Consider the following 26,673-nt stretch of genomic DNA (forward strand, 5'->3'; position numbering starts at 1 on the left):
ACAGTTTGAGATACAGTTTTATTCTTGGGTTTTCGTGTTATCTCTTAATACTGAGTTTTTGAGTGCAATAGATAATAGTGAAGAGTTGTAGAACACAATGAGATCACACAGAGCGGTCTGAAAAGTCAAATGAATTTACCCTAAAATGTGTAGGTTACATTATTACAAGGGTAGTTTTCAATAAACACAATTTGTGCGTACAAGTATTATCAGCAATAGAAACTAGACCAAACCCTTAGTTATTACAACTCTTAAGCCTGTTGTTCTCGCCCGAAAACCTTTCACAGTCTTTCCAACATTCAGAACATTCAGAAACATCCCTTTAAAGACCCTGGGAGGCCACCTTTCTCTTTCTATGATAATTCTGTCGTCATTTGCCTTCACCTTCAAGTTACAAACATGGATAAAATGCATTGTTCTGTTGAGCACAAACCAAAACAGTTCTGGGGTACTATTGACTACCATAATAGGAAAATAAATACCACTATAGTCAGTAGTGCCCCAAAAGATATTTTGAAGAATGTGGGGAACCAAGACTCGTCGACCATAATAGTATTTAATTCTACTATGGTAGTCAATGGTGTCCCAGAACTGTTTGGTTTCCACATTCTTTAAAATATTTTTATATGTTCAATGGAACAAAGAAATTGGTAAAGGTTTGGAACAACTTGAGGATGAATAAATGATGACAACATTTTCATTTTGGGCTGAACTAGCCCTTTAAAGTTAAATTTATAACATTTATAACATTAAAGTAAAATGTATCAGATTTTTGGATGAACTAATCCTTTTAAAGTACAGGTTGGTGTAGATAATAAGAGTCTTAAAATCAGCGTACAGGACGGTCTGTAGTCTGTTTGGATAAAGAGAGAGGGAGAGATGGTTCACTAAAGGGACAGAGACATCCAGACTTTTATGTAATGAATTCATCTTGTATGTCCCTGGCTTTCACTAATGCACTTCAGAAACATTCCAGTTGACAGGGATTTGTATGCAAAACTTGTTCTTATGTTCTCATTCAAATATTGGGCTAGCACAAACCGCCCCAGTCAGCATCTAAATCATTCTTATCGCCACAATATCTTCTTAAAAGTTCCTTTACTGGCTTCGGTTGATATTTTTGGCGCAGATTCTCCAAATAGAAGAAAAACAAATAATGTGTTTATCACTGAACATCACAGTAAGGGAAGACACAAAATAAACAATATTAATAGGATGAAACATTACGTTACAAACACTGGACGGGGTGACAGAACATTCTGTGTAGAGACTTTTTCAGTTAATCTCACAGTTTCATATTGAGAAGACACTGGACAGCAGTAGTGCTTTTTGGGGTCTTAAAATACAGTGCAGACAAAATGGGAGAAGGGGGTCTCTCGCATATGTCTGCTTACACACAGCATGCATTTTCACAAATGCTCCTCAGCAACACTCTTTTTAATGTATATTTTATGGCGTATTTTTAAGGCACGAGGGAAGGGGCTGTTGTACTTGTGGCATGTTAACTCATGTCAAAGGCATATAGTATAGGAATTTTTGGAAACACAGCGATCTAACATCCAGATTAGAGTGCAAAAATCAGGTTCCCATTTGTTTTCTCCATTGGCAAGAATAATGTTTAATAAAAATGTATGAAGCTTTCAGGGTCTATTATATTTAGTAGAATTCCATCAATAAAATAATCAACTTTTATATGAAAACATAAGTCCGTTCAAAAGCCGACGTAACCAAGACCAAACACTCCTTGGGCCAAACTGACAAACATAGTAGAAACAAATTACTAGTATGGTAGTCAATGGTGCCCCAGATTATATTTTGAATATTGTGGGAAACCAAACATTTCTGGGGGACCATAGTACCCCATAGTATTAGTCAGCAGTGCCTCAGAACTGTTTGATTTCCCATATTCTTAAAAATATCACAAACACAAATCGGTACAAAAGCTCAGAGAGCTGGCTTCCCACTGGATCGAGACCAGATATCAAACATTGACTGTTTTTTTGTATTATTGAAAATTTTGCACTTTTATTATTATTTTAATGACTTTACATCAATTGAAATGTTCCATAGGCTTGTAGTCAATTCCCTTATTAAAGATTTCCAATAAATTTGTCAAATTGTGTTGTACAGTTCTCACATATGATATTTACTAAATCATTTTTAACCCAGATGGAGAAAATGAATGGGAGAATATCATGTCCGCTATAAATGTGGACAACCTCTTTTAGAGTGACCTGGCCTTGTTAAACTTCCTTTCTATTTTGCAGAATGGTGTAAGACATGCTAATGAAATGAAGACACAAGCTTTTCTTTTGTGTAGCTGTGTGGGGATAAAAAACTGAGAACGTAGAAAAGTATTTTTGAAATAGGAAAAGAGGAAAAATTCTCCCTCATTTAAAGCTAAACTTTGGTGCAAAGAAAACCAAGTGGAGGGGGGGGGGAAAGAGAAAGAGAGTAAAATAGGATGATTTAAAACATTTATAAATCGCTCTCTCCATAGAGGGCGCTGGAGAAGGAGATGTAATCCAGGGCTCCTTGGGTCCCGTCGTGGCCGATGTACTTGGTCATACGGCTGATGCAGTACTCGGCCTGCTCGGGTGGGAGTTCACGACGAAGCTCTTCCACAGTGATGTAAGGCTAAGAAATAAAAAGAGAAACTTTTCAAATGCTCTCTAGTCGTAATGTTTTTATGATGTTTTAAAACATAAAACATTTCTCACTATATTCCTATTCGGATGAGCCGTGTTTGAAGTTTACAGAATGCCAATAAACGCATACCTGTGTCCATTTTACACATTCTACATAAAAGTGCTGATTTGCTAGCCATCATTTAACATGCTACAGTTAATTATCCCAATTATTAATATGACCCATTTATCAAACACTGGTGTTTTATCATACTGCGGTTGCTGCTATATATGCAGATTTAACAAGCCAACTAAGAAATAGTTTTACACTAATTGTACCACGGTTTTGAGTTAGAATTATTCATAAGAAGTGATAACAGTTTGCTGGATAATAATCAACACTTTGAGGTTTCATGGCCCATGTTTGCTCTTAGTTCTCAAAGAAGTGTTACAACTGGAATATGAAGAGTAACTAGTCTCATTCGCACCTTATCGGAGGCCAGGATCTTGAAGGAGGCCACAACCTGTTCAGCAGTGTCCGTTTCAGCGGTCTCACGAGTCATGAAGTCGATGAAGGCCTGGAAGGTGACTACGCCGGTGTTGTTAGGGTCCACCAGGGTCATGATGCGGGCAAACTCCACCTCACCCTGACAGAAAACCGCCACAGAAAATGACAGTTACATATGTATTTATTGTTATATTTGTATTTTACCAGTGTCATTTTATGTATTAACAAAAAAAAGTTCAATATTCATACTTCGTGTAGGGTGCTTGTTATTTTTGTGATGGGGTGTGGCATATTGAATAGGTAGTTTAAGGTGGGGTTTAATGATCACTCACCAGATCGTAACCCATCGAGATAAGACAAGCGCGGAAATCGTCTGGGTCCATCATGCCGTTTCTCTTCTGCATATAGAAATAACGGTGAATGCGCTGTTATATAACATAGATCTTGAGGTCGAAATTTGTGTCACACTGACCCTGTCGAAGTGGTTGAAAGAGGCTCTGAACTCATTAAGCTGCTCCTGGCTAATGCCTTTGGCGTCGCGGGTCAGAATCTGGTTCTCCACCTCATTGATGGTACGTGCAATGGTGGTGAGCAGCTGCTCCCAGCCCACACGGATGTGCTAGAGAGATTCAAAGGCAGATAAGAAGAAAATGATAAAGCAAAGGTACTAGTGATTTATGTCTTTATGAATGTGATTAGAAACCTCTCAAAGATGCTGAAAGAAACTGTTTTTTTTTGTCAAGACTTTCATGAAATAATTTGGAAGAGACTTGTGTCCATGAATACCTCCATGGTGTAGTTGGTGTGTTTGTTGTCAAAGATCAGCGCCTCCTGGATAAGCTGGTGGTCTCCCTCCAGTTTGTCAATATTGGACTTGTAGTTAATGATGTTTTGCTCATATGTTTTAAGATTATTCATCTGTTCCTCCAGAGAGCCTGTAATGTCCACAGACACGTGGCCGATCTCCTATCAACAAAAAAGATCATTAAAGATGATTTGTTCCCTGTCTACAACCCTATTCTTTCACCTTGGATTTTTCTAAGCTGGTTAACAAACTGGTTAGCAAAATACATCATCACTCTATTTTTTTTTCAGCCCACCTCCATCTTAGTTTGAATCCAGGGTCCAATGATGTTGGCCTGAGCAGCAAATGAGCGCCTCAGCCTCTCATTGGCCTGTTGCCTGGCAACCTCCTCCTGTAGCATCTGGTCTCTCAGGGGAACCAGCTGCTTCACCTACATGGAGCGATGGTAAGTAATATAACATCAGAACAGCATAAAACTGATGTGTCTCTAAATTCTTATGAGCAAACTGTAACACATTACAATTTAAGGTGCAAACACTGATCCTAGATCATCAGGTGAACTCTATGAAGTGTTTCAGGAAAGTGTGACTGAAGCGTGTACAACAGATTACAGCCATCTGTCACCACCATATGGACAGTCAGCTCAGAGGCGACAAACTATTATTTTACAGACATTCACAAAATGTGGCCACAAAATAGCATCAGAATATTATTACAGGGACAGTCCACCTGAAGAAACTGCTTCTAATAAACTTTTTTACTGAAATAGTGCAACATTAAAAATGGTTTCTACATTATCAACATTACCACAAACAAATATGGTACATTTGAAGGGTTTGGTAACAATATTAGATTTTTATCGAAAATCATGTTTTTTATTATGTTTTTATTGTGTTACTGCAGTTTGATTTATATTATTTGAAATGCACAATAAGAAACCATGATTTCTGAGTTATCTTATTTTGGAACCAAACTCTTAAAACTTTCTCCTCAAGTTGTTGTACACTGTACTTACGGCTTCCCATTTGTTGGTGATGTCCTGTGGGCTTAGGACCGTGTATGGATTGACTCCAGCCAGCTTAATGCCGTAAGTCTGAGCGATCTTCATGATCTCATTCTGGATGCCCATGATGGCCATACGCTCCTTATCACCTTCTGGTAGAGTGGCCTTGAACTGATCGTGAGCCGTGATCAAACTCTAAAAGAGATGCAGAGAGAGAGAGATGAAAGAAGGAGAGAGAATGCTTGCTATCCTGATAACGTAGATTTATTAACCTGCATTAAGTCCTTAAAAAATATATAAAATAGCAGCTTTTCGATAACTTTCTCTACCTGATATAACTGTTACATTGTGAGTATAGAAAAATACTGGCTATACATCATACTGTAAGTCTTTCCCTGTTTTATTTCCTACTGAACATAGAATTTCACTTAGGATTTTTAAAAGACGGTTTCAAAGCAACAACATTAACAACGTAACTGCGCATGCGTGCTTTAATGGCCCAAACGTAACTTCTGCTGCACATCTACTAAGAATCGAGTTCCTGCAAATTATTTCTAAAAACGATCAAAAGAAACCAAGAAGAATCGTTACTTTGCTAAACTTTCCTCTCCAATATTTTCAATTTAGACTGCGATACCAAGCTCAATTGCTAAATGTCAATGTCCCATAAGGTTTCTTCAAATGTGACAAAGTTACACGAACCATTTAACAAAATGTATAACAAAATTAAACAAATCATATATTTAATACTATTAATATACAATCAAATATTAATATAAATTCAATTCAATATAAATTGTTATATTTTGGCCACTGGCCAAATCGATAAACAAAACACAGAATATGTCCCTCACATTATTCAAGAAACAGCTAAAAACACATGTTCTGTGGTGGAAACATGTTAAATATTAACTATGTTTATAAAATCTCTGTATTTCCTTTTCTTTCCCATTTCTCATGTAACATGTTTTTCATCTTAGGATGTCACGTGTTATTTCTTCCTTCAGAAAAGAATGGTGGACGCATCACGCAAATATGTGAGATGAGGATTTTAGAAGTGAAACATTAACAGTGAACACTTTAAGCATTTCAAATCAATATAGCATAAAATGTCATAACAAACCTGGATCTCCTCAATACTGTGTACAATAAACATGTCCTGCAAATCCTCCATGGCTCCATCCATCCAGTTGTTGAAGGGTGCAGCCCTCTTGGCAAACTCCAGGTAGAGTTGATCAATTGTTTCCCAGAGCTTTTCTACACGCTGGGGAGGGGACAACAAGAGATCAGCTACAATAACCCGAATCATTAGCCCTCTATGCCCACAGACGGGGCCTGAAATACAGTACAGTCAAACTATTGTTAAAGGGGTGGTTTAACAGTGTTTCATGCACTCTTACTTCTTTACAATGTCAAACGTGGTGGCTTCCCATACTTAACATGGTCAACTTGTCAAAAAACAATTTATGTATTTTTGTGCTCGACACACTCCCCCAAGAGTTTTGGTTAAGTTTTTTTTCGAAAATGAAATTCCCTTGCGTAACAACTTTTCTCAGTCCCTTATTGAGCAATTCTCCTGGAAAAGCATGCCCACGCGTCAACCAGCGAGAGCTAGAGAAAGAGGACGCGCACATGTCAAACGGCGAGAGCGAGAAAAATAGCATGTCCACTTGTCAACCAGCAAGAGCTAGAGAAAGAGGACGCGCACATGTCAAACGGCGAGAGCGAGAAAAATAGCATGTCCACTTGTCAACCAGCAAGAGCTAGAGAAAGAGGATGCGCACACGTCAACCAGTGAGAGCGAGCGAAATAGCATGCCCACGCGTCAACCAGCGAGAGCTAGAGAAAGAGGACGCGCACACGTCAACCAGCGAGAGCGAGAAAAATTGCATGTCCACTTGTCAACCAGCAAGAGCTAGAGAAAGAGGATGCGCACACGTCAACCAGTGAGAGCGAGAGAAATAGCATGCCCACTTGTCAACCAGCGAGAGCTAGAGAAAGAGGATGCGCACACGTCAACCAGTGAGAGCGAGAGAAATAGCATGCCCACTTGTCAACCAGCGAGAGCTAGAAAAAGAGGACGCGCAACCAGGTAGAGTGAGAGAAAGCCCATCAATGTGCTTACAGAAGTTCAGCTTTGTTTGTCTATTCGCTGCATTTCGGTGAGTCATTTTATATAAACGGTGTATATAACCCTGGATTTCCAGATCGTTTGAATCTACTAGACAGAGCAGTCTCAAAGCTAAAAGATGCCAGACATGCACCCCGTGCAGTAAGTGAACCTGAATCAAATGTCTGCATTTTGTAGGCAATCAGCGCGTATGTGCATTATGTAAACAGCACAATCTTATAGTGGATTAACAGTTATGCAAGGATAATGCGATGATGTATTGTGTGCTCGTGCTTTAGTTCCGCCCGCAGCACGCCTTCAGGAGCTCGACTGTTTTCGGAAAGTTGGATGATGCGTGGGTGTGCTTTTCCGGGAGAACTGTCCAGTAAGGGTCTAAGAAAAGTTGATACTAAATGATTTTTCATGTTCGAAAAAAACGTACCGAAACCTATACGAACTTAATACTACGTCATATGTCCAACTTGTTTTTGACAATTTGACCATGTCAAGCATGAGATGTCATTGTAAAGAAGTCAGAATGCATGAAACGCCGTTGCACATGCCCTTTAAAACCTTTTATATAAATATTATTTGAAATACAAATGCATTAAATATTTTATTTTAGGATTGTAAGTTGACAATAAACATTCAAATAAACTTTTTTGGGGTGAATAAATGCTTCAAATCCACCTTTTCACTTTGGAATGTGAAGGGTATCCGTTTACACTGACTTTTGTATTTTAAAGTTGGCCAATGGTGGGTTGCTGTAACATGTACTTATGAAAATAGGTTAAGCCATTTCACCTCACACAAGTATAAGTAATGTAAAAATGTAAGTAATGTAAGCTGAAATGGCTTGAAAAGTAAAATAGTATTTTCTATTAGTGTAATGTACCTCTAGAGCATCTCTCCTCTTCTGAGTGAGAGTTCCCAAATTGTCCCACTGATCACAGATCCCTTGGCAGCGGGAGTTCACTGTAGTAGCATCATGGTAATCTAATTCACTGGATAGAGAGAAGGATGTATTCTTACTCCAGTTTCTTTGGAGTCATTTTAATGGCACAGGGTATAACTGTCACAGCTAGAGGTCGCAGAACAATAACAAAGGCCAAGCTTCCACACACAAATCATGTTCATAGCTGACATAACATTCTATAACCATTACACTATACTGTAACGTAAGCCAAGAGAGACGCTTGATAGAAGTGGTGTGCTAGACTTTAGAACTCCAGTTCTACTTTGCATTGTTTCATGAGACTGGTTTGCCATGAGGTGTATTCGACAGCATCCAGCACTGTGCAGATCGAAATGATGTGAGAACTTCTTTTAACTTTATGAAAATGACCTGTTACTGCCTTTTGGAGCAGAAACATGAGCACACAGGATTCATCCCCTGTTCGATACAGAAATTAAGTAATCTATTGGACTGAAATGGACAAGTTAATATTACTGTGAGCAATTTCACTATGTAATAATAAATACAAATAAATAATGATGTATGCTATTATTATTATTATCATCCCAAGTGAGTTTGACAGGTGCATTAAAAAATATGTCTGATATGAATGATACTTTATACACTGCTAACACAATATACAAAACACATTCTTTGCCTCTATAGATTATATACAGACCACCACTTACACTTTTTCTGTCAAATTTTGGTTAGTCGTTCAGCCCACCAGTAACATTGAGGCACCCTGCAGGAACACCCACCATGACCAACAATACAGCAACCTCCAGTGATAAAAACACTGCATGACTGTTTCGTTACTGTATGTTGAATTCTCTCTCTCTCTTACTTTAACTCTTGAGCGATAGCTGCAATCTGCTCAACTCTGTCCTGGTGGGCGGCCAGGTCGCTCTCAAACGCTTCATGCTTTCTCATAAGAGCCCTGATCTCCATCAGAGAAGCCGTCTCGTAGTCCTTCTGAGACAGCAGGTGTTCCTTTCCTGCAAACAGAATTCATCAAATCGGCAAGGCAGAAAATAATATGTAAGTTAAACTGGAAGATAGATGTGTGAAGTTTGGAGATATACTGATTATTTGTGTGCTTGTAAACTCATGCACGTAACATGCCGGTTGAGGAACTGCCACTACAATGAATGGAAATGCTAAAAGATCTTGACTGCTTAATTTTGTGTAAACATGTGGATTCAGGCTCATGTACCTGTGGTCCAGGCCTCATGGAGGGCACACTTCAGCCTGAACTTCTCAGCCAGATGGTCGACTCTCTCCAGACGACGGATTTCTGTGAGCAGCCATTCTTCATAACCCTTCTCTACTTGCTCTAGACCTTTCCATGCATTAGCAATGTCCTGCAATCGTACACATACACATCTTTGAATAAGCTGATTTGAATGGTTGAATTTAAAGTGGTTATAATTGAGTTCCTAGATTAAATATTTGATGTTTAAATTAACATAAAAAAATCATTTTACACAGTCAGATATGAACAACATCCTTAAGACCAACATTCAAACAGAAATTGTTTCAGGGTTTGGCAAAGCGGGTGGGTTTTTTCTGACTTACAGACACCATCTTCCCCTCAGAGGGCATGAAAGCGGGACGGTTGCTAAGACGGAGCTTCGTCTGCAGGGTGTTGAAGTTGATCTCCAGCTGACATTTCTCCTGAACGCGTGGAGGCTTGTGGACGCGCCTGTAGTCCCGGAAATCCTCTAACTTCTGCTGCATTGCCCGCATGGTCTGCTCCGCCACACGGTTCTCCAGCCAGGGGATAGTCCGACGGATCCATTCCAACAACTGGAGAGAAAGGGTGGAGATGAACAAAAAGGGTTTGGAACAGGGCTGGAGTTTGCAAACGGAGAGTCCTTTCTATGCATGTAGAAGGTTCACAGGAGAAGACTGATCTTAGCACCTCACTGGCCAGTTTCTCATACTCCTCCATTAGCCTTTCATTCTCCTGGTTCACGGCCAGAACTTTGCAGATTCTGTTAGCAGCGGTTTCAGCCTGAAGAAAAGGAGAAAACAAGTAGCTTATTCCTTTGGATGTTGAGCAGAAAACTGATATGTCATAATGTCCTTCCTCAGTTTACTTCAATTTATACATTTAATTTCCCTGCGTGTACTTTGATGGTACAGAACCATGAAAACATCTGATCAGACTAGAGAAGATTCTACATCGTACATTTGTTTAAGCAATTGAATTGATTGATGGTTCCTACCTGTTCAGCACCAGCGAAAGCATGATAAAAGCAAGACACATAAGTCATGATGGCTTTTTCATCAGGCTTAGGGGTGTTAACAATGTCTGAGGGGTAAATGAAGAGAAGATCAAGGTGAGTTATATTTCATTTGTTTATGCACTAAACAGATATGTTTTGAAGTTCAAAACAATGTAAAGGTGCTATGATTTTCAATACTTTCACTCACCTTCAGCGTCAAGCATTTTTGGGATGTCCAGGAATTTCTCTGCCACCTCAAACGCAGTGTTCAGGTTTCCAATAGGGTCATCCTGTACAGAAAGAACCACCCAAGAACATTAGAGGATGACAGAATAAAAATCCAACAACAGCCTCATAAATACTGTTACATGTGGACCCACAAAGGATGCTTCTTCAATTGTGGGCATTCAAATATAGCTGTGCTGTAGTTGTATTCTGACAAGCATTCAGTAAGGAAGCAAGGTGCACACATTTGTACAACCTGCACAAATGCTACTACGATAAAAGTGAATGCTAACGGATAACTTTTTTCAGGCATTATATAAATATTTTAAGCCAAACATCTTAAGGCAGTTTTGCAAGATGTAAACTTAATGATATAAGAATAACATGTTATAGTAAATCTCACTTCATTGCAGTTCAACATCCTGTGGCCAATTCAAATTCCAACTTGCGAATTAAAAAATGAACAATCCATGGGTTGAATACTTGAATATAGACTCAAGGATCAAAAATCTGTTAAAGTATTGTTTTGATAAATAGCAGTCACGTCTACATTTCTGCCTTCTCTGCTTTGCTTCTCTGGCTAAACATGGCATGTTTTTGCTGTGTTTTATCCATATAACTTTTCACTATGGTCTCTGACAACAGGAATTTGTACAATCTCAGTTGTACGTTTAAGTGCTATTTAAGTACAATGATGTTCCAGTATTGATGTTTAGATTTAGGGATGGGTATTTTTTCCAAGCATCAAAGGCATACATTCATACCGATTAGCCACCTCATGAATAAGAAATTCCCGTGAGATCAAGTGTGTCCAGGGCGTGAATTTCAAATGGGATGGTGTTTCAGTTTAAAATGCGGAGGATTTGTGTTTTTGTCCATGTAATACTATCCCCCAAATGTTACACAAAATGCAAAAATATGAAATATTCTCAATTACAGTTCCCCCAATGAATCATGACCACTACTACTGACCACATTTTATTAATTCCATTTTCCAACCACTTCTCATAATCCCCATTAATCTCTCTCACTTGAAAAACTAAAGCAAAGAAACAAGAACAAAGAAAAATAATGAACAGAAATGGGTGTAAAAGATTAGAGAAAGTAGTGAGACTGAAAAGCACCTTTCTGAGTTTAGAGTAGTCGATAAGGTCTGGTCTGTGTCTGTGGATGAGGGCACACAGAGCAAGGCCATCCTTCCAGCTGAGATACAAAGAACCAAGCAGACACAGAGAGAACAGGAGAGAGAAAATAGAGAGAGATCTGAAAATCTACCCTTCAATGTCACAGAAAAAACAAAGCCAGTTCGGCCTCACACGGCTGCACTGTAAATCTAAATAGTTAAATTCTCACCTGATGTGGAAGTTCTGTACGTTAACGTTCCTGTAGGGGGCGGTCTTCCTCTGACACCACAGCAACAGACCCTCTTTAGCGGAAGTCTCTGTGGAGTGGGCCCACACACACAAGTGAAAATTAGGATTTGTTTTAAATGAAGAAATACTATTAGGTGTAAATGAGTGTTTAATTATTAACATGACTGGTCAGGTTTTAAAAAATACAAAGTGTGTATGTACCCTCCACAGAAATGTCCTGGATAGCAAAACGGAGAATGATGGTCCAGATCATTCCAAGAGTCATTTTCAAATTGCCATCAACAATCTCTGCAGAGACACAGAGACAATTTCAGTTAAATGAAAACATATACAACACATACAAACACGTACACACACCCTCTTTACAGTGTAGTAGGTCTATACGTGTTTCACTCTACATACCTTCAGCACCAATGGACACCAGTTTGACTCCTTTACTGCAGATGTAGTCCAGAGCCTTATTGACATTGGCGATTTTATGGAAACGCATCTTTCCTTTGTCAGGCTTGGGCAGCCTCTCACCTGCCAACCAGTAACATAGTCAGACCCAGCAGATCAGTTTTGAACATTAGAAGCTAACTTTGAAGTGAATATATGTGCTAGGCTAGAGCATTCGTGTGTTTTACATTGATAATAAAGACAAACGTCACAACCCAGTCCGTCCACATTGGACGTCATGACACCGCAATTATTTAAAAACATTCACAAACGCGGACAAAACGATATCTACTGTACTTGTAGTACTTTAGACTATGATCATTTTATTTAAGATCATTTTGATTTCGACAAATCACAATGCACTGGTCATGTTCAGTGAAGACAGGGTGCTATTCAGAAAACAGGGTTTCATCTGTGATGTTAAGTCTGGCAAAAACAATCATTTGAGTCATAGACATCACCTGTTCGGGCACATTTAGTATGACACCAAAGCGACGGTTGTGATAATCGGCCTTCTTATCTCTTTTATGGTTCTTACGGGCTGGAGATCAGGTTTTACATCTGCACTGTAACAGGTTATGGAGTAAAAGGTTATTGCTAAAGTATGTATTCATTTAGTCACTCATTTTAGATTTTATGACAGCACAAAATAACACAAAATTTGGGGTTCACACTGAAGCCCTGAACTCTAAATTATGTTACCCTGCTTTATAAGATTTTTTATATGGAAAATGTACATAGGTGCTAATGTCCACGTTCAAGGTAATGCTATTTGATGATGCTTCAAATTCACAACTGATGCACACATACTTGATCAGTACATATGTCGTGCCACTTGGAGACCATGCCCGCAATGCCACAGGGCAGCTCCTTACTAAAGACAACAGTCCTATCTGATTTTCTAAAATCAGAATTAAATAGCATATTTTCAATCAATAATTAAGCCGGACATGAACATCTCTATAACTTTTGTTTCTTAAGCTTATTTTGTGCTAAAAATAGCCTTTTTCGAGGTTGCTTCAGTTACTGTGCATGTGCATAGGCTGGCAAGAACCTCACGAGAGGCCTGCGCCAAAGACTCGACGATTGTTCCTTTTTACTGGATGGTGGGACTTCCTTTACTAGGAAATGTGCATTGCATTCCCCCGGTTAAGGCTAGATGGGATAAAGCTATGGCAAAAATTTTTGGTTTAGGGCAGGGGTTGGCAACCTTTGTGACCAAAAGAGCCATTTTGGGCCCTGTCCCACTGAATAAAATCTGTCTGGAGCTGCAAAATATATGTAACCTTTAAATTACTATAACACAGGTTATGCATGTAAGGAAGTAGTTACCCAAGTTGCACCACTAGGTGACAATATAGCGTGATTTTTATTGTATTTAGATGTTAGCAATTTATAGATTTTTGTCCCTGGTAATAAGTGGGAGAGTTGCACATGCTGCTTTAGTTAGACTTCAGCTTTTTCTAACTTTTTTGTGTTTTGGCGGCGTTTGATGAACAGCCACAAGAGACCACCTACTCTCCGGTCCGCATACGGACATCATGCATAAACATTATGAGAAGCGCACTAGCCAGACAGGATTTAAACTATGCCGACTAAAGGCCTAAAGGTTTGGTTAAAAGACGAAAAAAGTACCAAGCAGAATGTTTTCACAGCATTCCATTTCTAACACGCATGTTCGGCACTGTCACACATTTGTCAAAGCAGATATAAAACCGCTGCTCTCTGTGTTTTTTCAGTCATTTCCGTTGGCGCTTATATGTACATTTCATGGACTTATTTCGTCTATTCGAATGAAATATCTGAAAAAGAAAATACATTTTACCCAGCCAGGGTGTATAGCTGGGTAAATGTGTATGCTTTTTCAGATGTTTCCTGAAGAAATCAGGACAGAAATGGTCAAAAGTGGACAAAATAGACGGATTACAGCAGGTGTAAATGGGTATGTGCCTCGTTCGTCCACATGTGATCCGATCGACCAAAACGCATCTTAATACCAGGAATAAATAAGGGACTTATAAAGACTGCAGGGAGCCGCAGCAGGGGGGCAGAAGAGCCACATGCGACTCGAGAGCCACGGGTTGCCGACCCCTGGTTTAGGGTTAGGGGATAGGATAAGGGTAAAGACAGGGCTCATGTGTTGAGATTTCGCACCTATTCCTCCCCATTCGCTGTTATGGCAGTAGCATGTCTTGTTAATAACTATTATCCTTGGCCATAGTTACCTGAGATGACCTCAAGCAGCAGCATGAGTTTGAGGCCATTTCTGAAATCTTCTTCAATATTCTCGATCTGGGTTCCCGCTTTGCGCAGATGAGAGTTGCACCATGCCGTGAATGTCTACAAGAGAAAGAAAAACAGATTAATAAACTAAAACAGACTATTGATTAATCAGGGCCATTTGTAGTCTCAATGAGATTTGGGCATTCAATTTAAATAGATTTAATGTTTAGGGCGATCCAACATATTTAATTCTGGTGACTTTTTTACCATTTCTTGAGTACTTTAGAGTAGCTGTACAGTTTTTCTGAACCCATTTGACATGATTCACTATAAAGCAAAACCTTTTTTCTGATAGTTAAAGACTTTTTGCAATACCTATTCCTAAACACAAATAGATTCTCATTTTGTGATGCATGTGTTTTGCAAAACAGTAAATGGTGGTGAGAGGAAGTGGAAAAGAAGGAAGAGCATGAGGAAGAACAAGACCTTACAAGCAGTGAAAATGGCCTCTAGTTAAAGGATGTCAACTCAAGGTGGTCTGTGCCTTATCCTGGTTGCATTCGCACCGGCAGAAGGACCACTGCGTTCAGCCAGCCTATGTACATTTACATTACTGGAAGCTCCAATTATGTTGGAATAAACCCTAATGTGAGCTAATTTGAGCCTGTACTAGGTAATTTGTGCCAGCGCTGTAGTGAAGTTTTTTAGTTAAACCCCATGTATAGCTGACAAAAAAATACATGCTTGTTGCATTTGCTGTCATGAAATAACGTGTTTGTTTATATATAATAGCCCCGTACCCACCATTTATACATGTATATTTGTCGCAATAGCCATCAATACATTGTATGGGTCAAAATTATAGATTTTTCTTTTATGCCAAAAATCATTAAGATATTAAGTGAAGATGTTCCATGAAGATATTTTTGGGTATTTCCTAATATATCAATGCTTTATTTTATTTTTAAACACGCCTATAAACTTCGCTCACTGCCAGCTTTTGGGAATATTTGGTATAATGTAAAGTTTAGATTTTCCGCTTTCAGGTTCATCTACTCTTCACAATGTACAGCATTACAAGCCAATAGAGAGTGTTAAAACAAACAGCAGTTTGGCAGTAATTTACAGTAGATTTACATTTATGTAATTTACTGGCAACAGTTTGTTCAAAGATAAATGATCATTATCCTTACAGAAAAAAAACGATAAAATAACATCCTATAGCAAAGCATTCTGGGAACCAGAAATCCACAATAAACCTTTTTCAGTTGTTTTCTAATTTTGGTTCCCAGAATGCTTTGCATGATGCTGTTATATTATAGTTTTTTTAGATAATTATAAAGATTTGTTAATGTTTTAATATTCATTTATCTTTGAACAAACTGTTCAAAGTTTATCAATCTGAATGTGTGAGTGTTTATTTCTTTGTTCACACAGAGCAGGTGACTTGCTTGAATGTGGAAGATAGGTGGTAAAAAGTGTGAAATGTAGGAGTTCCTGATGCGAAAACTGAGAGAGAGTGAGAACCAGCTTCCGAAGAGCTCCCGAGATAGTGAAAATAAAAATATGAATAAACAAATGTGGAAAAAAGAGAAGGGAAAAGGCAATCGGATTGGAGATTATGGGAGAAGGTGTAATCGTTTTGGAAGCTAGGGGTCTCCGTAGGCCTGAGTGGGTGGGCAACCAACAACACAGAGAGCCAAATCTAAATTTAGAAGGCAAAAACTATAGAGCGCTGAAGAGGAAAAAGAAGATAGTTGGCCTTGAAGATAATATAAACATTTAAAGCGTTTTCCGAGGCTCTATTTTAGGTTCTTCATATTAGCATATACGGTATGTTTTAGGTTGTTAAAACAACACTACATAAATATGTGTTTTCTAAAGATCGAGAAAAAATGTAACAAGTTGAAACATTCTTTAACTGCACATGTATTTTGGTTCTAAGTACATTTCGATCTAAGAAACATAACCTTCAGACATTATTTAATGTAGATATTAGGAGAGGATATAACAGAGGTTAAAAAGAAGGAGAGCGGAGAGGGGGTGACAATATCTAAATCTGGATGTCACAGGACACCCGAGACACAGGCGAGAGAGATTCCTAAGGAGGAAAGTAAGGGACACAACAGGCAGAAAGAGAGAAGCCTGTTTTTTCTGAATTCTATCTTTTATTTATTCAAAAAGAATTGCCTGATAAAAGTATTTAGACCAACAACAACAGCTAAAACAATTACACAAGTACCAAAATAAATATCGGCTAACAACTAACCAAGTAGCCCTGAACCTTTAAATAACAGCTCTCTGTGAGTGCAGCTGCCACTTCCACTCTGTTAAGTAAATTCATTTCACAGCGTCCACCTGTTACCAACATGTGTGTGTATGTGCGTGTTTGTGTGCTCATATGGGGGATAAGCTTTAGAAGTGAGGTAATGCACTATCAGCATATGAGAGGAGATGCCTGCCTTGTCCAAACCCGAGTGGACGTCTGGGGAAGCCCTTTAATAGGTGACCTTTTAAACCAACTTATGACCAAAGGCTGTGGTTAGAACTGTGCTGCTATTTTAGGTGGGTTGTGTTTGAGTGAGGAGAAGAAAGAAGTCAAACTGTTGCTAGTTGCTATCTTAGTTTTTTTTAAGTTTATTTGTATAAACTCTGCTCACGTTGAAAATGTGCATTGCATTGCTAACTGTGAGTGTTGCATGTGTTGCATTAAAGAGACAGTTCACACACAAAGGAAAATTCTGTCATTATTTACACAGCCTGTTGTCATTTAAAATGTATTACTTTATTTCTACCGCAGAACACAAAAGAAGATATTAACCACATCGACATAGCGATTGACCAAAGACATCAGCGAGCTAAGCAGGGTTGCCAAATCTGTAGATTTCCAGAGTAATTAAACTACTTTTAAACCATTGCCATGAGTTATTTTCTGTTCCTTGGGTTAAAGTGGAAGAATTTTGGTTGGTGGTTTTGGTCTAGCTTTGACTGGACATCGGGCTGTTTTTTTTGGTTGCGCAGATCCGGCAACCCTGGAGCTGCGCAAATATTGCAATGCAATTAAAAATAGAGGCAGACATGAGAGCACATGAAGGTGTATGTGGCACAAACACGCCTGTTTCTAGAGCTCAGCTGTGAGGTCTGTTCATCACAAAGTGCTTGAAAAAAACATTTATCATTCACTCGTGCTACATTGTGGTGCATGAAAAAACTTGTGCTATGCAGTGCACAGGTCAAGCCAAGCACACACAGATAAACTGAATGTTTTTTAAATGTTTCACTTACAATGAAAGAATCATGTTTTGATCCCAAAGTTTTTGCAACTTTCGAATACTTGGCAATAATCTTAAGTAAACGCTCTTTTAACATTAATGCAACACTGTAAACCTTTTTGCTGTAGTTATGCAGCTTGTTGCCAGTAACTTACTATAGATTTATATTTATCTAATTTATTGGCAAGGGTTTGTCCAAAGATAAATGAACATTAAACATTAACAAGTCTTTATTCTTACAGAAAACAACAATAAAATAACAGCCTCATGCAAACCATTCTGGGAACTAAAAATTCACATAAACCTTTTTCTTTAAATTTTGCTTCCCAGAATGCATGAGGCTGTTATAGTTTTGTCTGTAAGGATAAAGACGTGTTAATGTATAATGATCATTAATCTTTGTACAGCCTGTTGCCATTAAATTACATAAATGTAAATCTATGTAAGTTACTGGCAAACTGGTGCCAGTAATACTGTAATTTCTACAGAAATTCTTTACAGAGAATGTTTTTGATAAAAATGTAGCGAATGTTAGCAAAGTTCTGAGATTTTTTATGATGCGGTTTGATTCTTGGAAAGGAAAACTGTGGTATTGTAGTCAATGGGAAACATCATTAACTACAATGCTACCGTTTTCCTTTTCAAGAATCAAATTGCATTCCGAACAATCAAATGGTCTTTGGAGATTTTTAAGGTAAAATAAACTAAATGTTGCTGTGGCATCAAAGCATTTCATAACCATGCTTTCAGCAATCGATAAGAATGTAATACTCTCTCTGCAGGTCTGTTAAGAAAACTCAGCTTCACTAATTGCGTTCTACTGGTCCTGCATGTGCTAAATGCAAAGCCCATCTTCTAAGTAAATCCATCTGTACGGATTTAATGAACAGCTGATCTCACTTGCAAATACAGGTTAATACCTGCTGAATTACTAATAATCTAAGACATACAAACATCTGATTCCGCCCTGATGCTAAATTCAGTTGATATTCTAAACTGCTTTATGTGTTAGTACCTTGTGAAATGATTTAAGGATCTGTCAAAAGGTATTATTCTGCATGGTTTCTGTGTGATTTGTTTTATATAATGTCTTGGGTGTTTCTGCTGGACATGACTAACATTTAAAGGAGATGTACAATGTTACACGCAGATGTGTTTTCGTGCAATAACTATTCAAACACTGTATTACACAAAGAATTCACTAGATCAAAATTTCATCAACAAAATGTTACACTTTCACTCCAAAAAGCACGTTCACGTTCGTACGTTAAAATGAACCTCCACAAAATCTTTGAGCATTTATGATGCCTTATGAGTAACATGTTCTTCCGACTTTGGGTTGAATAATACAGTACCCCAAATTTGGGATGTTAATTGGTGATGCAGTCTGGAAAATCTGAAATCATCCCAAAGGAATGACACACCAGCAACCCTTCTGTCGCCCAACGCACACACGCTTGAGGCATGCAAGGGTCTGACATCTCACATTTCAACATTTATCAAGCGTGGCAGCGCTCATTAATGTGTTCACAGAAGTGAGACTGAAAACCTCTGAGGATACGACTGCAAAATGAAGGACCCATTACTACATGTCTGCCATTACTTCAGGCCAGTGTGTGAGGGAGTCTGTTAATGAAATAGTTCCATATCCATAAAAATACGTTCCATCTTCATTTAAACATCATTTTCACATACAGTTGCCGTGACATCATTGACGGTAGAAAAATATTTATTGGAGGAAAAATGAAGCTGAGAAAAAACTCAAAGGGGAAATATAGCAACACTTCTGATCAGCGCATAAATCTTAATTTGTCTCTTGAGTAATGAGTTGGCCAGATGGATGATGTGTATGATGAGGGCGGACGGCTCATATCCTCACGGTAAATACACACCATTACAGGATACCACGTTACAGGATATCAACTTTACATCACATGTCATTGATGATATCACACCATCATAGTTCCTAATACACCATGCTATCAAAATAGTATTCCATGATATGTAAAATTTGGCTGGATCACACTGATCCAATATTGAAGTTTCTCGGAGTAGTGTGAAACCCCTATTGGCGTTTATTGGATCAATGTGAATGAGAATTTAGAATGTTGGCGTTTGTTAGATCAGTTTGATTTAGCCTAAAAATATCTTCATATTATCATAAAAAAACACATAATATTAGCTTAAACATCCGTTAGCAGACAATCTGAAATAACAGCTACATTGAGACATAACCAGCACATATTTGCGAATATCCGAACACAAACACATCTATATACACTAACACAGGTATAAATCTGTCGTGAGGCCTATGTGAACTATGTCTTTGGTAGTTTATAGTTGTTGCCCTACAAGGACACGGCTTCTGGAATAGCAACTGCCATCTGATCTGACCACACAATCTCTCTCTCTCTCTCTCTCTCTCTCTCTCTCTTATCTCCCTTAACTCTTCCAATAATCAAATGGTAAGTGGACAGAGTTGATTAACCTTCAGAAAATGGGCAAGTTAAGTTAACATTAAAATATGAATACAGTATACGTCTATATTATCCTATCATTTAGTAGGCACTAAAACTGAGGGGAGATCATTTACTTTCCATCACAATTATGTTATTTCTACCTAATTGTGACATAATTTGAGTTCTTTTAAATCAATTTCATTACAATTCATATCTAAATTACATCACTGGTTTGTCATGTTAATATGTCTGGTGTCACATGATTAGGTCACATGATTGTATTTGTTGGTTAGTTAGGAAGATGTGATTAAAACACTGTTCCTCATCAAGGCAAGCAAACGTCACTAAACAAAACATTTCACATAGAAATTCAATTAGATATTTATTAAATAAATAATTAAAATAAAGGCAGGAAAACCGTTGTCCCTTGACCGTGAAAATTCTCATGGCAGTGTTTCACAATCGCATCAGAGCCTAAAAAAACATGGGGTTTGCGTACTTACTTTGAGACTTATTTTTATATTATTTTGCTAGATAGATTGAAATAAAAAAACAATGAAGCCTCAGCTCAATGTGTTTCTAATAGTTTTGTCCAGATGGCAAGACAAAAAGTGATTTTATTTTTCACAGAGTGACTGTCAATATAACATTATTGGGTTGATAGGAATTTGTACTAAATGAAAAACTTCCAGTGCAAAAATTAAGTAACTTATGAACTTGCATTTGATTGTTTTATCGCTCACTATAATGTAAAATGTCGCAGAGGCCAATACAGAACACACGGTCAATTTTTACAGAGCACAACCTCAGCAAATAGCCTTCTAAAAATGGAAAGCATCCACAATTTTTGTACGCAATAGCTTTAGATACACCAACACCTCGATCTGAATCTGTTCTGGTCTGATACTTGAAGCACGCCAAAGGATTTCAGTATCGGGAATGACTGCAATTTCAGTATGACATCTTACCTCTCATGAAAAGATCAGAACAAACTCACAGGCAACGGAAACATTGTAACTCTACTCAGCTACATTCCATAAGTGGCCCTCACCAAAATGACTGGCAGAAAAAGACTATTTCACACCGCAGTTAACAGACGTCAACTTAATTTGATCAGGGTTGGCTTATGAATAACTGTTGTAACATTTTATAAGGTTAATAAAAGGTTATTAATAATTTACTAATGTAGTGCGTACCTGATCCAAACCATAAGCTGTTAGAATGCTGTCTTATTGTACTATTAAGGTATTTTTCACACTATTATGTGAGTCGAAGATCATTTCAAGGATTAAAGGTAATAAACAAAGAAGCTGTATATTTTAAAGCACATATGTATACTAAAATCTATCTGATATAGCTGAAAATAATTTATAAATAATATATTTTACTTTTTTCAGAATGAAAAACACAGAATTGGGTTGATATATCGGTTTTAAAATTGGTATATTGAGTTTTAAAATAGAATCTTGTGTATATATATATATACACAAAAAAAAATTCTATTGTGTTGCGGGCAACATGTCAACTATGGTAAAATCATGTAAGATTTAGTTTAATAGACGTTTTCTTTTTAACAAAATAAACACTAATGATTTGTATATGCAAATAAAATGTATATACAAACTTAAAAAAATGAACTTGGACTAAATTAACACATATGTACAGTCATGAAAAATGTAATGAGTTATATGACAATCTACGACTATGCACACCTAAATAATGCTTTATTTACATCACCAACAAAATTCTTAGAGATTTACTGCGAAAACTTGATTGCTGAGCCCTAAAATAGCTCAATGCAAAATACAATTTAGTGCAAAACCCACATGTTACCACAACATCAGACAAACAAATCTTCAAAACATCAGTCCTTAAAACTAGCAAGGAGAATCCTTGTATAAAACTACACCTTTATACTGTTCAACAGAAGACTTAAACAGACTAATGCTATTATACTTATATTATACTACTTTTTAAATTCATATTAATCATTTTAATCTGCATATTAAGAAAATGTAATATATGCATGTTCCTCCAGGTGGCAGTGCTGAGACACTTTTTCTGTTATGTCTGTGAAAATGAGAGGAATGAATTTCAACCTGACAAATGATCCTAAATGGAGCTGTCCTGGAGCTGACAATACTTGACTCTGACCATTCGCTGCAAGCACCATTAAACTGTACAACATTTGTGATAAACACGCAAGGGGGTTGAGCCTGAACTTTGTGAATGACGGAAATCTGTGAAGCTTTCTATGTGTACAGATTCTGTGTGGGCATGAATATCAACCATATAAAGCCAGATCAAACTCAGTATTGACTAGTCAACATTAGAGAGGCGCTGAGAAACGATTTGTCTATTTTCTGCTGCCATTTGACACATATCAAATGAAACAGCATGTTGACAATCACTTTATTACAGGGACTTCGGTATATGTTCGTTGGGGAGTCAGAACAGGTGCAGAACAAGCCCCCCACCCCCACCCACACAACATCCATATTTGTTTCATTGCAAAATGATGCACTTTCTATATTTACGCCGTGATATCAGCTCCTTATGCTGATCTAACATGCCAGAGAATGTTCACACGCTCTCTCCAATAGGCCCATTTGATGTCTAGACTTTTAAAGACCACAAACAAAACTGAATTGATAACTTAAAGTTATCAACTTCTTCATACATGGCAACTAAAACCACTGCAAAACCAAAAGCACTGCTCAACCGGAGGAATAGTTTTAGTATTGTAACTGGACTATTAAAATGAGTTTTTTGCCAAAGGGGCAAAAAATAATTATTGTCATATGTAAAGTCAGTGGAGTGGATCACTTTTGAGGTAAGAGGGGCTGGCCTTTGAACACCACTGAGTACACTTAAAAAATATTGTGCCATTAAAATAGTTAAAATTTACATGTTGGTGTTTTTTGCAAGCTCTGGGAGAGAGAGAGAGAGAGAGAGAGAGAGAGAGAGAGAGAGAGAGAGAGAGAGAGAGAGCAACTGCACAGGCAAAGAGGTCAGAAAAGGCGGCCTTGAGAATTGAGAAGATGAGGTTAAGGAGTATTTTTAGGACATGTTTATTCACAGACTGAAATGAAACCTCCTTGCACTTCTCTTGCTCTCTCTCTCTCTCTCTCACCACCTGTTGAAGTCTTTCAACCTTGTCAGGTCTTGCCAACATCCAAGTGTTTGTGAGATACCGTTATACTGTGTGTCTGCAAATGAAATGCTTTTTTACCATCATGATCGCCATGCGATTATCAAGTGTTTTAGCCCAACATCATTAAGGTTCTTACAAATTAAATGTTTTACATGAATCTAATATTAAAGACATGGGACGCATCTCCAACTGCAGTTTATCCTGTAGGCAATTTTGGGGACTGCAAGAGACCCGAGGCAATTTAACCTATAACATTTTCCAAAAATGTGTGGAAAAATATCTGAATATAGGGCAAATTGTGTATTCAAACTTTCTATTTCTGGCACGACAAACGTCCCGGTGCGAGACACCATAAATCTTTGGTTCACTTTGCACACATCGATCAGTTGTTCTTTGCGAGGGCGTGCTGACGTCATTCACAGACCGCGCTTCAATAGTTCAAGTGACTTCCCCTGTCGTTTTCGTCTCCCATCTGATCCTCAGAAACGTCATATTACCCCCTTCTGCCTGGTCTTTTTTTAATGACAAAACTACAAGTTTACAAAAACGTTTTTTTTTTTTGTACCTGTAACGCATTTACCGAATAATTACTTGCGCTATTCTGTGAGGTAATGTAAGTGCACCACATTTATTGAACGCGATGTTAGACGTTTATATGAATATCATACTTTTATTACAGTCACGTAGCGGTCAAGTGTGTGTTTGCGGGGCTATTGAAAATAAATTAATATTGAAGTGAGTAAGGAGAAAAACGGACTAAATATGGAATAGACAGCTTGTAAAAATGTTGTTCGGAGTTACACCGATAGTTTATACTATAATGTAAAGAATCAAGCTCAACCCTGGCACATACAGTGTATTTAATCCGTGTTAAAATATTTTACACTGTGAAAGTGGTACTAGATTTACCGTATCAATAACTGCAGTAACGGGTAATACATTTTTATAATGAGGTATATTCTAAAAACACATTCATATAAAAAGCATTACTGCAGTTAAATGTTACTATAAAATAAATCAATTTAGCTATTTCACTCACACGTAAACATGTATAACTTATATGAAGTTACAATCATGTTAATTAACATTTCCCCTCAAAGTGACGTCCGCACATTCACGTGATCCTACCTTCCTCTGCTGTTTCTCCCAGGCAGGATCCAGCAGAAGGTCCCTGTCCCAGTCCTCCTCCTGAGTCATGTAGGCTTCCGTAGACATCATGTAGGTGCTGTTATACTGCACCTGCGTCTCAACAACAGCCGTCATCGTTTACACTTATCCCTCTAATGCTTAATATTAGAAGTTACGCGCCTCGCGCTTGAAGTCGTGAACTTGAAATCCTGTCCGTGGGCTATTGGTGGACACCAGCTCACTGTGTATGTGAATGACTGTGAAGGAAGAGTCTGGCTCCACTCATCCAAGGTGCCTGTGGAGGTGCTAGCAGAACTTCTGCTGCCCGGTGCTCCAGTCCTGATCAAGAGTAGCACACGTGACTGCACCCTAATAAATAAGAGAACTAGTCGCGTGGGTATCCAGTTCTGCTACCTAAAAGGTGTTAGAGGCGGGACGAACTGTTTACTGGGGCCAATAACAAGAGGCCGATTTAGTGGAGGGCAGGAAAGATGGCCCCTACTATGCTAAGAACACCTGTTGTCCTTGGCAGTAGAGTATATCTTCTTACCCGAAGAATGGTATTGAGGCCAGTTTTAACTACTTGCACTTAACTGCTACGGGAGGAAAATAGTGCAGCTCCCAGGCCTGTTTTGAGACGTTTAGCCCCCCTCTGTGTCTGCCCCTTCTTTTTCTTCATTTGTTACTACCATCTCAAAAGGAAGTGCTTTTGACCGATTTAGAGTCATAATTTATATTTAGCCTCACAAGGCTCAAATCAGTTATAAAAACAGTAAAGGAAGGACAAACTATATTTATGAAACTGATTTTATTTTTTTAACCATGACAAGTAAATGAGCACAACATAGCATACGCTGTCAGGTAGTACTAGTTTATTGCAATAAGCATGCAATGCCAGTGTTCATGCAGAAGCTGGTGTAGGAGAGTACACGTTACAAGTTTGCAAGTTTTTGCCATATATACACATTAATAAAGCATGCATATGTTAGGTAAAAAAAAATCACAACCAGCTCGAATCCTATCGCCTGCAATGGAAATAAATCCAGTTTCATACATTAGTTATAAAATGTCGGACTTTACCCTTCAAAAGTCCTCGAATTGCGCCTTTACCCAGTGGGTAAGCTAGGTCACAACCTTATAAGATCACAAAAAGTATCCACGGAAAAATAAAACAAAAAGAGATAAAAGAAAAACATGGATCTTTCTGAATGTAAGGAGATGCACACGGCAGAAGAAATCTGTTACAGTTATTCAAAACGATGACAGTATTGGGGAGGGGAAATGGTCAGGGGGCAATTTTCTATGAAAACCACAGTGTTTACGCTGGAAGTGTATGGGGATTCACCGAGATTCTAAAGATACATAAATCATATATCTCAAATGGAAGGTTCCTCATAAACACCTCTGACATCTATTATATCAGACATTTGACATTACAGAAATCTGTCAAATATTGTAATTCCAGATATCACAAATAGCTGGTTTTAGATCAAGGACAGTTTTTCTTTCTCCAGAACAAGAGCTAATGGCTTTATTTTATATCTTGATATCCATAGGCAAGTGAAACAGACACCCAAGGTGTCACTGGGACATGCAGTCTACAATTGTGTGCTACAATATTTGTATACATGCTTAATGCCTTGGCAGAGCAAAGAGATTTCCTTTGAACATGCATGCATAAACACCTAGGCTAAACAGAGGACAACAGCACCTTCTAGTGAGATGAGGTAAACTACACTTTACTTCTCCCTTTGGAGGAAGAGTCTAATAGGAGCTCTGAAGCAGCTTTATAGTTAATTTTCTGCGTTATCTTACAGGACATTCTTGTACTCTGTGCCATCTTCTAGTGATACATTTAGTCACTTCAAACGCAAACGTAAGACTTTCATTTGAAAAGGGGCCCTAAGTTGGCCTTTACATTAAATAACTTGACCAGGCAATATGCCTGAAATATAGTCATATCCTAAGACCTCACAACATTATATGTATTGACGAGAGACTATTGCGATCAAATGGCATATTAAGCTTGTCTGTGTCACATGTATGACCTTTGTAACTTAATCATGCATTAAGAGAAGAAAAGCATTTCTTACACCGAGTAAACTGCATCTAGTGACACCAGAAGTTGATCAGCCAAGAAAAGTTACTTTGGAAAGTTAAAC

The 26,673-nt window shown here is 38.1% G+C and overlaps 1 protein-coding gene across 2 annotated transcripts; it reads right to left on the reverse strand.

Annotated features, from left to right (window-relative positions):
• actn3b (actinin alpha 3b) lies at positions 1–24,902 on the reverse strand. Of its 2 annotated transcripts, XR_013786569.1 has the most exons (22): positions 24,512–24,898; positions 14,501–14,615; positions 12,240–12,359; positions 12,039–12,125; positions 11,818–11,905; positions 11,589–11,667; positions 10,448–10,529; positions 10,240–10,325; positions 9,933–10,025; positions 9,587–9,817; positions 9,225–9,372; positions 8,856–9,006; positions 7,949–8,057; positions 6,067–6,207; positions 4,956–5,138; positions 4,236–4,370; positions 3,922–4,101; positions 3,608–3,754; positions 3,468–3,533; positions 3,116–3,274; positions 607–2,637; positions 7–443 (listed from the first exon to the last, which is right to left on the reverse strand). XR_013786569.1 is itself a non-coding variant. In XM_079455345.1 (21 exons), the coding sequence occupies exons 1-21, from the start codon at positions 24,644–24,646 to the stop codon at positions 2,479–2,481; spliced, it is 2,694 nt and encodes an 897-aa protein (XP_079311471.1). In that variant the 5' UTR covers positions 24,647–24,902; the 3' UTR covers positions 1–2,478. The 2 variants fall into 2 exon arrangements, 1 of the variants encoding a protein (XP_079311471.1); XM_079455345.1 differs by having other exon boundaries at positions 1–2,637; positions 24,512–24,902.
• Between the last annotated feature and the right edge of the window lie 1,771 nt (positions 24,903–26,673).

The sequence above is a fragment of the Barbatula barbatula genome (genome assembly GCF_947034865.1).
Source record: "Barbatula barbatula genome assembly, chromosome: 1".
NCBI classification, from domain to species: Eukaryota; Metazoa; Chordata; class Actinopteri; order Cypriniformes; family Nemacheilidae; genus Barbatula; species Barbatula barbatula.